The 13266-nt window shown below is 33.7% G+C and overlaps 1 protein-coding gene across 4 annotated transcripts in view; it reads right to left on the reverse strand.

Moving 5' to 3' along the window:
• The window catches only part of LOC110023438 (sister chromatid cohesion protein PDS5 homolog B), a 171446-nt gene that overhangs the window by 19956 nt on the left and 138224 nt on the right, over window positions 1-13266 (reverse strand). For all 4 annotated transcript variants that reach the window (XM_020722879.1, XM_020722887.1, XM_020722862.1 and 1 more), the window contains 2 exons: window positions 10013-10147; window positions 9733-9920 (listed from right to left, as the gene is read on the reverse strand). In XM_020722879.1, the coding sequence (XP_020578538.1) occupies window positions 9733-9920; window positions 10013-10147 (323 nt within the window). The remainder of the gene's footprint in view (window positions 1-9732; window positions 9921-10012; window positions 10148-13266) is intronic.

The following is a 13266-nucleotide window of genomic DNA, read 5'->3' on the forward strand; positions in this document are numbered from 1 at the left end:
CATCTCATTGGGGAATTGAAAATTGGCCTCTTGGATGGTTTGCATATTTTGATTCAATTCACCAATGATGAGGATTACGAACGTTTATTTGCTCAAAGACTTGTAAGGATCGATAACCGTGCGATGAAAATTCTTAAGTGGATTGTGGACTTTGACCCACAGTCTAAACCTCCAACCATCCCAGTTTGGATTCGTTTTTCAGGTTCGAAATTTCATCTTTTTAATCATGAATTGTTGTATTCTATTGCAGATATTTATGGCAAACCTCTCATGACGGACACCCCTACTTTTAATCTACTTTTAATCTATCTCGACCATCAAAAGCTAAGGTGCTAATAGAAAGGGATGTCACTCTTCCAGCTGCCGAGGAAAATTGGATTGGTTCAACATACCAAGCATATTGTCAATGAGTGGTAATCAAATAATATCCTCTCCATTGCTCAAATTATCATATGTTTGGCCATTCCAACTATCACTGCTATAAAATTATATCTTCACTTAAAAACCAAAAAATAAATAGTGCCCCTTTTGAGGCTCCTCCTCCTGATCAATCTTCTCCCATACCTACTGCTCTAAATAATGAAATCAATCAAGTGAATTTCAATACAAACATTGGAAATTTGGCAGGGAATTTAAATATTTCTTCCGATTTACATGATGCAAACATTGAAAATTTGGCAAGGAATTTAAATATTTCTTTTGATTTACATGATGTTCCTGTTGTGGGTGGGACTACTGTTTTGGCTGGTCCCACTGAGTTGGGTGGTCATTTAATGGTCGGTCGATAGGATGTCTCTCCTTGTCCTGTTGTTGACCCAGATTTGGATGATGATAATATCAGAAATATTACACATTCGGGTTTGCAGGAAGTTGTAGATTTTGAACTAGCTAAAAAGTTGAATGAGAGTAATTTTCAATTAGAAAATGAATGGCTTGTACAAAAATCAAATTAAAAAAGGGGAAGAGGAAAAATGAACTTTTGCACCTGAATACGGGGAATATAATTGATGGGGATCAGCTGCACATCCTAACTAGAACTTCTAGAAGGGTTGTACTGAATCAACATGTTTAATATTATGGTCAGGAATATTAGGGGAGTACCTTACCCCTACTCCCTTGATAGACAAATATTTATGTAGGGTCCATAAACTTCTTATTTTTGCTATCCTTGAACCTTTGGTCTTTGTGAACAAAGATAAAATTCTAAGGAAATTTAAGCATTACCACCACAACTACAATAAGAATAATAAAATTTGGGTTGTTTGGAAATCCAAGGTTAGCCTATCAACTGTTGAAGATGAGGATCAATTTGTCCTTTGCTCTTTCGAGATAGAAGACTTTCAAACTATGGTCACATTTGTCTATGTTAGCCGTTCTTTACAACATAAATTTACTTTATGGAATAAATTATACCTTATGGGTGAAACAATCATGGAAAACTGGTCAGTTGGCGGAGATTTCAATATTGTAATGAAACCTACTGAGAAGAAGGGAAAGGGAAGATGTGACATAACTCTTATAAAGAAATTGTGATAAAATCTCTAGTGCAAGTCTTTATGATTTGGGTTTCTCTGGCACCCTTTATACCTGGAGAAGGGGATTCACCTTCCAAAAACTTGATAGATTCTTTGGTAACCAGCATTTGTTCAATTATTTCATAGTTTCCGATGCACAACATCTTAACCATGTTGCTTCTTATCACAATCTAATTTACTTATCCTTGGCTTTCCTTAATAAACCTCCAAAGTACATTTTTAGATTTTTAAATATATAGGCTTCACATGACACTTTTCTTAGTCTCATTAAAGAGGCTTGGAGATTTGAAGTAGCTGGTAGCCCTTGGTATATACTGTGGCAATTACATAAAAAAGTGGTCTCACATCTTAGGGAATGAAACCGGCAAATATTCGAAAACGTTCACAATAAAGTTTTGGAAGCTCAAATGCGGGCAGATTCTTTGGAATCTCAGGTTTGTTGTGGCCCTGATACTGCTAATGAATTGACTTCTGCCCATAAAACTCCCCTTGAAGCTATCACTATGGAGGAAAGGCTTTTTTAGCACAAAGCAAATGACATTTGTTTCAGAGCTGAAGATAGGAACACCAAGTATTATCATGCAACCATCAAACATAGAAGGAATGTCAATGCAATTATCAAGATAAAGCACAAGAATGGGTGTTGGATCACCAAGCAATTTGAAATTGGTAGAAGTGCAGTATAATATTTTACTGACTTATTAGAGTCTTTATTGCATGTTTCTCTTGTTAATCCTAATCTTTTCATTGGGAAAAAGGATTATATCTCTAATCTTTCCTTATGTGATCCTCCCTCTGAGGGGGAAATTTTCAAAGCTTTTCGGGATATGAACAAAAACAAAGTTGTTGTTCCTGATGGATAACACTTCTGAGTTCTATGCCAAATGCTGTATTTTAGGCAATTCAAAGCTTTTTCCTTATGGACAATCCTTGCAAGTACCTTCTTTCCTCCCTTATTGTGCTTATTCCTAAATGTGATAAAAAAACTAGTTGGGATAACTTCAGGTTAATATTTCTTACTTCTGTGATTTCTAAGGTGATAAGCAAAATTTTGGTGGCCAGAATACAACCTCACTTATCCACTATTATCATTTCCCAACAATCTGCATTTATAAAAGGTAGAGAAATCACTGACAATAATTTGTTAACTCAAGAGTAAATTGAAGATCTAGACAAGAAATGCATAGGTGGCAAAATGGTGGTTAAACTTGATATTAAAAAGGCTTTTGACACAATAAGTTGAGAATTTATTCTAAATGTGTTACATGCTAGAGGTTTTCATAGAGACTTCTGCTTGATAATTAAAAGATGACTGGAAATTAACTTTTACAGTGTCTTGATTAATGGTGAGTCTGATGGGTTTTTCTCTGCTACGAGAGACATTAAACAAGGAGATCCTTTTTTCCCTGCCATTTTCATCATTATTTTTGATTATCTTCCACGTCTAATTGAAAACTTACAAATGCAGCACCCCTACACCTAATTCTCTCACTAATTAAAGATTATGGTTAGCCACTTATTTTATGCAAATGTGTCATTATTTTCTCAAGTGCAAGGAGAAATGCAATAAAAAAACTCATGTACACTTTGGATACTTTTCAGAGCATTTTAGGTCTCCTTTTTAATCAATCTAATGCTTACTGTATTTTGGAAAATTAGTGGAGGAAAACATTATCAGGTGGGCAATTAACTAAACGAGTTATATCTTTGCTTCTCTTCCTATCAAATATTTATGTGTAAATATTTTGAGAGGTAGAAGGAAAAAAAATACAAATGGATGTTGTGATTGAGAAGATTAAAGCCAGAATTGGTGATTGGAGGAACATTTTCCTATTTAATGGTGGTAGGTTAACTCTGCTCATGAGTGTTTTACAAAATATTTCACTCTATGCTTAACAAGTGCAAAATCTAAAGAGGACACAAATTACTTTGGAAGAATATTTAATAAGTTAAATCTAAAGAGAAGGACACAAATTACTTTGGAAGAATATTTAATAAGTTCTCTTAGGTTGGTCGTGGTAGTAGGAAAATCTCTACTAGTTGGCAAAAAGTTTGTAAACTAAGATTCTCTGGTGGGCTTGGCTTCAAAAGCCTAAAACACATTGTTGAAGATAACATGTTTAAAGAGGAAGAATCACTTTGGGCTAAATTCTTATATCATAAATCTTGTTGCTTCACTCACCCTTCTGTTGTTGAGTGGAAGTCTAGTGATTCAAAAATCTGGAAGGCAATTTAAAAAGTGAGAAGTGAAGCTAATAAACTCTTTTTTTTTTTTTTGGAAATTGGTGAAGTTGGCATATCCTTCTGGCATGATAATTGGGGGGGGGGGGGGGGTGTGGGGGGATTTTTTTGTTCGCCACTCCCACCTATCTGTTTCTAACAGTTGTTTGGAGGGTCATTGAAATGTGCATTTATTGAGAGATTTGGTGTGTGAATCAACTCCTCTGATCTCTAACATACCTATAAATAAAAATAAAAAAGACAACACCTTTCGGAAAACTTTCAACAGCACATCTATTTCTAAAATGTTATATAACACTTTGCATCACTTTGATAACTGAAAATGGGTGGTCAACATTTGGGATAGATGTCTAACCCCACCTATCTCCTTTTTTATTATCGAGGAACTTTTTTAATTCACTAAATTTGATGATATTTTGAAACTAAAGCGCTTGAAGCTTGACTCACAATGTTGGTTATGTAAATGTGCTGAAGAGAATGCTCTGCACCTTTATCTTCTATGCCCCTTTGCCAGGGAAATCTGGCTTAAGTTGGGGCAGCTGTTTCGTGTGCCTACTATTACATGGGATTCTGTGGAGGAATGTCTTTTTGCTTGGAAAGACTGGTTGTCATCTGGATATTAAGTTGAGCTTTTTCCATTTTTGGTGATGTGGTTTATTTGGACTACTAGAAATAATTCCAAACATGAGCAGTCATTCCCCACCTGTTTCTCTATTGTCTCTCACATTCTTGCTTATTATGCTAGGGCCTATAGACATCTACAAATTAATATGCATGTTCCATTGTCAAAGAAGAGCTGGAAGCAAACATTAATTTATTGGCAGCCCCCTCATTGTGGCTGTGTTAAAATCAATGTAGATGGGAGTTAGAAGGCCAATGTTGTGTTGTTGGCATTGGGAGCGTTTTCAGGAACCATATGGGACATTGTTTATGTTTTTTCTCCTCTCTTGTGTTGGCACATTCTTTCATTCAGGCTGAGGGTTGGGCTATATTTTTTGCAATGTTAAATGTTGTGATTTGCAATTGGTTTCCACTTATAACTGAAACTGATTCTAATGCAATTCTGGAATACATTTCAAGAAAGAAAAAACCTCTCTGGAATTTAAATATTTGTCTCAATAAGATATGTAATTATATTGACATGCATAAACTCAATGTCAAATGGAATTTTGTATATAGAGAATGTAATGCACCTGTTGATTGGCTAGCAAAACGTGGTTCATTGGGAGTATCTGTTGGTGTTGTGCCTCCCAGGGATATTAAATTTCTCTTAACGGGTGATCTCTTAGATTTACCTTATATCTGAAGTTAATTATAAGTTGTTTTTACTGGAAGAGCTAGAATTTAGCCTTGTATACGTAGCTTATATTTGGATGTGTTTGTTTCTTAATCATGAATGGTTGTTGGAATGCTGGAAGTTATGGATTTATATATCTGTTTTCAGATTGCCTTCTCTGTTGCGTTTTGGTTTCTCTGTTACAGGCTACTTTTTCTTTACTTTGGGCTTCATGGAGTCTTGCTAATCTCGCTGGAGGAATCAATTTCTTCCAAATGGGTGGTGCGAGGTGACTTCAACTGTTTGGTTTCACCTACTAAGTAGTTGGGGGCGTCCCTGACATCCACACTATCAATACTTTCAATGAGAACATTCAGTTGGCTGGGCTTCATGACCTGGGATTTACTGGGCCCAAATATACTTGGAGAAGAGGCAAGCTATGAGCATAGAGAAGTAATTCACCACGAGATTGATCACACGATCGATATAAGATATTCAATTGCTAAAATAAGAGACAAGTTATCTAAAAGAGTAATCTTTACTATTGCTTGAAAGTAAATCGACCTGTTATGTGGTTGTATTTAGAACTCTTTTCATATTGAGCACATTTAACTTTATTAGCAAAGTTAAATTAATATAAAAGATTACCTGTTCATTTCGAGTTTATACCAATTTTTAAGAATTGTATAACAAAGTGTAAATGTTAAATAGCTAATCACATTATTTCTGACTGACGCATCTGATAAAGTTAGACGTTAACAGGTATATTCATTTCAAACAAACAGCGCCAAAGAAAAAAAAAATTATTATCATACTGAAAATGATCAACAAAATTTCATGTATTTATGTAAACAGCTATAGTAATGATCAGCATAGATGAAGATAAAAGTTCTGCTGAGATGAACCACAGTAGAGAAATAAATAAATTAAGGGACTATCTAATTGGTATTAAGGGACAACTGAAAAGTACGATGCAGGACCAACCAATTTAAGCCAACTATTATTATGACTGAAGAGCTAGATGATGTGATGAATTAATAGTGTGAAAGCCTATGCAAATATCCCATGATCTTTCTGAGATAATGCTGAAAATGAGACCAAAATTTGAAAATAAAGTGAATGATATCCAGCATTATCAAATAAAAGGCTTAACAGAAGCCATTTTCTTTCTACTTATATTCATTTACTCTTATTATTATTTAAAAATAAAAGCATGTCCATCCAATATTACTATTTTACTAAGTTTATTATTATTTCTAATAAAAGTACTCATGTTAGTCACAAACAAAAATGTGTTATTTCTTTCATATATGTTTAAATATTATTCTATCGATGTTTATCTCAATCATCATAAAAGTCACCAGATAGCACAATGATAATTTTTACGAAGGGAAAAGGAGCAAGTAGATCGATAATTAGATGGCATGTCGTTTTGTATATGTTTTAATTGTGCAACTTTGAGCGTTATAGGAGACACTAGTATCTAATCTATCAATTTCATATTTGAAGTTCGCTTAAAAGCTCTGTAATTTATTTGATGACTGATAACACATATTTCTTATTTTAATTTTTAGAAAATTTTAGAGGAGTTGAAATATAAGAATTTGCTTGATAACAAATGAAGAAGACCAATTTGGCACTCACTCGATCGCAATGGGTACAAGTACGAATGTAGGTTAAAATTGGGTATAACTCAATTGACTTCCTCTATTAAATTATTGATTGACCAAAATATATAACCGTCTGGGGTGTGACAGTGTCAAACAGAAATATTAAAGCCCTTGATTTATCTTAAGCTCGATATTTTATTTGATTATTGCTTAATACATTATTTCCTACTATTATTTATTAATAAATATTAGAAGAGTTGAAATATAAGATTTAGCTGGATAAGATTGACAAAGATGAACTTTCACTCACTTCAATCTAATAAGTACAAAAGTCAGTATGAGTGTAGGTTAAAATTGGGTATAACTCAATTGTCTTCCTCCGTTAAGTTATTGGTTGACCAAAATATTCAGTTGGGGTGTGACAATGGCTAATAGCCCTACTAAAGCCATTAATTAATCTCAATTTGATAACCTTATATCAAAAGCTAGCAATGAACCCAAAACTTAGGATCAAGTAAAATAAACCACTAAATAACTAAAAAAAGATCAAGTTTCACAAAGAGTACCAAAATTTACATGATTCGACTTAAGCAAACATATGTAGGTAATTGCATAGAGATTACAGAATCAACTAAACTATAAAAGGAAAACAAAAAAGTACGGTTCAAAAGAAGTTGGAGATGTGAGCAAAAATACAAATTTATCTAGCTAAGAGAAATTGCAATCACATGTTAGGACAATAGAGCTAGAAGTGGAGAAGCAGATGCTAATGCTATTGTAGTTAGTCTACTCTATTGGAGAAGTCCAGGTAAGAAACGTTTCTTGTAATAACCATAAAGCTTTTTCTTTTGCCAGAAACAAAAATAGTAATGCCTCTTACTTTTAGGATAAGCCCAAAAAAAAATACTCTCCATACAAGCACCTACAACAACAGCAACAAACCTTTATCCCACTAAGTGGGGTCGGCTATATGAATACATTTTTCTCAGATGCATCCTATTGAGTGCCATTTTTTCATTTAATTCTAATAAATTAAGATCATTTTTTATACTATATGCCCAAGTCTTTCTAGGTCTGCTCTGCCTTTCTTAACATAAGTCGAATCTAAAACATGTACTCTACATACAAACACTTGAAAAAAAAAAGAAAAGAAAAAATAAATCTTCTTTTCTTTCTTAAATAACACTCCTTCACACTCACCTCCTATCACTCTAAACAAACACTTGAAAAAAAAAAAGAAAAAAAAAAAAAAATCTTCTTTTCTTTCTCAAATAACACTCCTTCACACTCACCTCCTATCACTCTCCTATTCTTATTGCTTTTTGTTGGCAATACTTCAACACAATGCAATTTCCTTATCATATAGTGCTTAGAACTCGAGAGCAAACAAAGGTAAGCAAATTTAAAGCATGACAGTGATAGCCGCCATCGTAAAAAAAAAGGGTAAGCAAATTAATCTTCATTTAGATTAGTTACATAGCTTAAAAATCAAGAGCAAACAAATCTTGAGTTGGTCGCCTCTAATATTGAAAAAACAAATTTAATTATTCAATATAATTAATAAAATTAGACTTCACGAGCATTTTGAAAAGTTGGGTATATATTTTCGGAAAAAATGGAATGTAGAGTAAAATTTTTAAGTATTTAGAATTTATCATTCAGATAACTTTCAGTGTATATGAAATTCACCAAATTTTGCGTAGATGTAAGAGTGAAGTTTTGTTGGCCACCCGCCACCCCACTGGCCTATCAGCCACCAGCCAAAAGCCGTTATTGGCAACCCAACCCAACGTTTAGAGTAATTTTGTTTTTCATAAAATCAAATAAAAAATTTAAATGCATGCATTTGTTCTATACAAAAACAATAAACTCTAAAATAATCTAAATGCACTAAATTTCAATTATACTCAATTTCCTTTACAATGCATTTTATTTTCAGCAAAACAAAGAGCCCTTTAACATGATCAACATGTATTCCTAGCATAAGTGCCAAAATTCTGCTAATAGTAGTGGGAGACATCTTGGCAAGGTTGGAGACTAAAAATAATTTTAGATCTTTACATTTAATGGTGAGGATGTGCTTGGTAACTTTTGAAAAGAAGGTGCAATCTTTAGACCATGGTCATTTGAATATCAAGAGTAGCTTAAATTGGAGCTAGTTTAGAGTAATTTGAAACCTCTCTTTAGAAAATAAGTTCGGAGTAGTCCAAATAGAGAAATTAATAGTGCAGGGTCAGTTTATTATGTAAACACATAATCTGAAGAAGAAGTTGTAAGTTATGGCCTTGTTGTGATGTAAATAATAAGACAATGTAGCAATTCACATACGTTCGGTCAAGAACAATTTATGGAGCTTTGGGCTAATTTCGATGGCTAGAATGGTGAATGGTTAATCTTAAATGCTCTTTAGAGCATGGAGAAAGAAATGCGAGAGATCTAAAAGAGATCTTTAGGTGATTATAAAAAAAAAAGTTAGCTGCCAATCATCAGATAGAGCTCAAGCGAGGCTAACAACCACTAATTCACATCATAAGAACTTCTCCATAATATTTTTTTACCATGCAAATGTTGAAATATTGTACTACATACTTATAGGCCTAATATAATCCTTAGTCTAGAAAATATAAAATTATGTTTAAATAAATATCTTCATTTACAAATAAACATAATATCATAATTAATAAAATATATATTTAAAAAGAAATGTGCGCTGTTGACAAAAACTCTGATCATTTTCTTAAACAACTCAAGCAACATGGCATGCCTTCCCAAACCATTTTTTCAGTATTCTTGACACATTGAAAATGTCCATTTGATAGCATGGACAACAAATGAATGTTTTGTGTTGACTATTACCAAATTGTGTTCTTCTAGTGCCACTTGTCACATTTGATCAGGTGTTTTGTATATCATACATGAATATTAAATAAAATTTCTTTCTTATGCGCGTATCATATTAAAGCATCCTTCAGTGCCTGTTATTACCACTTTTAACCACACGTTCGTAATTTATTTCGAAACGTTTCACTTTATACTTTCATTAATAAGCTTCCACGTGCAAGACTAGTACCTGCAGAACTCAGGATAAAATTCTTCATCTTCCAAACATTCTGAAGGAAAGCCAATGTCATGAGCAAGAATATGGATTAAGAACACGACAATATATTCTGGAGAGTTTACGATATGTCTCTTTTCATCTTGAGAAGAAGAATATTGCCTGTGGTGATCTTCCATGAACTCTCCAAGATATTTTATTGACTACAAAATGAAAAGTAAAAAAAAAAGAACAGTCAATCATATCACCTCAAAAAATTTCAGAAGCAGTGCGTGGCGAAGTAAATAGCACTTACATCAGCCCGGACATCACCAATGAAATCAGTAGAAGCCAATGCAAAAGTACATGCATATCTTGGCGGGATCAGATTTGCTTTCAAAAGTTTATGGACTTTGTGCAAAAACATCTTCCGCACAGTTAATGAAGGATCCTGAAACAAGCATAACATGAATAAAAAGAATGATTTTAGATGCGGGAAAAGGGCAATAAATAATGAACTATCTTCAGCTTAGTAGACCAAAACGGAAACCAAGTAACAGAATAATAAGAAGATATTTCAATGGGCTAAAACTTATTACGTTAAATTACAATGTTTTTCTTTGTTGTCTTCCGCAAGCATATCATTGCTTTGCCTCCAATGAAAAAACACAAGATAACCTCTGCACTCACCTTCCCTGCTGGTATGTCTGTCATTTTTACAGAAATACTTTTTTTTTTGCCAAAATAAAAATTTCATTGATGGAAAGTCGATATAAAGGTTTTATTGAGCGAGTGGTAGGAACTTACTCACAAGGCATACAAAACTCAAAAAGGTACCTAAAATGTACAATTGTTACCCAAAAAATTAGATTTCGTGAAATCATAGAAGCGCGCTGAACAAGAGTAGAGGAAGTCAACCATGATGGGAGCATTTTCCTCTCCCCCTCCCCCTAGTTCTAGGAATGGAGTCCAGCAACAAACTATGAAGGGAGCTTCCACCTGAGACGATCAAACTGCCATCTTGGAGATTTTGGAGTCGAGGCATTCCTTTTCTCTTCCTCTTATATTTTTGAACCTACCATTCATCTTCCACTTGTTATTCCAGCTAATCATTTATTGGATTTTCAGTGGAGAATACACCTTGACCTTGGCATTCCTCCAATGTATGAGTACTTTCCCCAACAACAATAAGTGGTGTCAACTCATTTGGGTGAACATCTAAGACAACCAAATGAGAGGGATTAGTAGTCTCAATAGTCTTTCTTAGAGGTGGGTTCTTATCAGGTTTACTACGAGAATTATCAGGCTGTGTAGGAATGTTTCCAGTGTTAGGAATGGAGAGCAAGCAGCTCATCTGTCTGGTTAACTTTGGTAACAACGGGTTCCAATAAAGTTGTAGGATCTAAAGTTGTCTCTAGAGTAGCACTGACAGAATTAACATGTTCAGGAATAGATGCTTCCTTTGCATGTTGTTCAGTCATATGATTATCTATATTCAGCTATATGAAAATAATAAGTTTCAACTTGTAGTGTAATCTGAAGCATTTATCATGTGTGTGACCAAATATCTTACAATGATTGCAGTAGTAAGGTTTTTATTTCTTAATGATTTGTTGTCAGTAACCATTGTGACAGTGTCAAGTCAGATTTCTTCAATATATGGAAGTGTAACATCACTCTCTATTAAAATCCTTGCAGCAGAAGACCTTGACAGATTTCTTCTACATATGGAAGGTGTAATATCCCTCTCTAACAGCCCTCCATGCATTTTGTCATTTTATACCAGTAACCATCACACATTTTCTTGATATAATATTTTATCTTTATATAAAAAAGCTTCGTGCGTAATTATTAAAAAGCATACAAAACTTGGCAGCCCATTTATCGCATGCCCTACTATTTTCTTGCAGCTCATTGCATGTCATCTAATAGAAATCACATGTCCCAGTAACCATCACTCAGGCTTCCTAGTGGCCCTCCATGCAGCTTGTCATTTTATCCAAGTGACTTGTGTATGTTGTTAAATAGGCATAACACAACCACTGTGAGTTATTGCACTCTACGGTAGCAAATCCACCATCAACAGCATTTGCCCTTAATCATCAAGAACACTTTAATACAACCTTCCGGTCTTTGCTCGCACAATTTCAAATTCCTTTGCATCGTTTTTTATGCTAACCTATCTTTGATGTCTTTTATGGCATCTCGCACCTCTGCCATTATGAAGTGACATATCCAATATGCATTTTGGGATCCTCCTTTGTTATTCTCCTTCTTTTAGTGATGGATGGGAAGGGGTTTTGTATTGGATATGAGTCTTTTCTCTCTAGACCCCTCTGCAACAACGAGTCCATGCCCAATCCTTTCCTCAACTCTAGTTGTGGCTGATGTTGCGTCTTCTATGGATCTCTAACAAATGTTGCTCGAGTTGCATCCACAATAAGGATTAAACATGAACCCACCGCTCTTGCTGCGTCCTTTATGCTCGCTCACTTCTGCTAATGTAATTGGGTAAAGCTTTGCATTTACAGCTATCTATCAGAGGTATCAATCGAAGCTTTCTTCAAACCATGAGGCTCTTAAGCCAAAGCGAACAATATCTCGATGGAAGAGCATTCGGATTGTTACATTTGTGTCAGAATTACAAAAATAGAATTAAACCAAATTTTGATGAAGATATAAAAAATCAAATGTAATTAATATATTAGAAAAAAAAAGGTAAGTTTGATTTACTTCGAAGGGTATAAAGATTCAAAAGGAGATAAAACTATTAAAATAGCCCTACAAGATTATTTAAGAAGTTTTTGTTTTGCACGATAATTTCTTTAATCAATTTAGCACCTAAACCTCTCCATTCATTTGATTATTTTTTCTTTCCATTTAACTGATCATAAAAATGTAAGAGGCTCGCATGCTTATTTTGTCTTCTGTCCAATATTTTCTTCCTAATCTTATCCCAAAAGATACATATTTTGCTTTTTTATATTTGGATTTGCTGATTAGTTCAATGCAGGATGAAAATAGTCATGTATGGGTAAGTTTAGACCAAATTGTTGCCAAATAAAAAACTGTATTTTAAAATAAATACATCCTCAATAGTTAGAAGAATATGTTCACTTCTCTTGAAATTGAAATTGCTATTATTGCATAAGTTAAGACCAAATCGATGCAAATAAGTCCCATGTCAAAAATAAATACACAGTAAATAAAAAGGAGAATATATTAATTGTCTTTTGAAACCAAATAGGCTATATGAGGTTTCATGGAGAGTATGAAACAGGATAGAGAAATTCATTAGGAAAAGAAGCCATAATTGACCCCATAATAAGATGTAATCGTGTAATAGAAAACACATCTAAAAATGATAAGTACATTAAATTACTTCAAAAATAAAATTATCAAGTCTCAAATAGGGATCTTATAACAAAAGGAAAATTAACTTTTAAGTAATTAATGTAATATGATCGATGGCACATGTTTAACAGTGTAATATATAGTAGAAGTTAAAAGCTAAGAAGTATGAAAAAAAAATTATTAAGAAAATAATTATCTGAGGATAAGAAGATGAAA

Source organism: Phalaenopsis equestris, unplaced genomic scaffold (assembly GCF_001263595.1).
Source record: "Phalaenopsis equestris unplaced genomic scaffold, ASM126359v1 Scaffold000002, whole genome shotgun sequence".
NCBI classification, from domain to species: domain Eukaryota; kingdom Viridiplantae; phylum Streptophyta; class Magnoliopsida; order Asparagales; family Orchidaceae; genus Phalaenopsis; species Phalaenopsis equestris.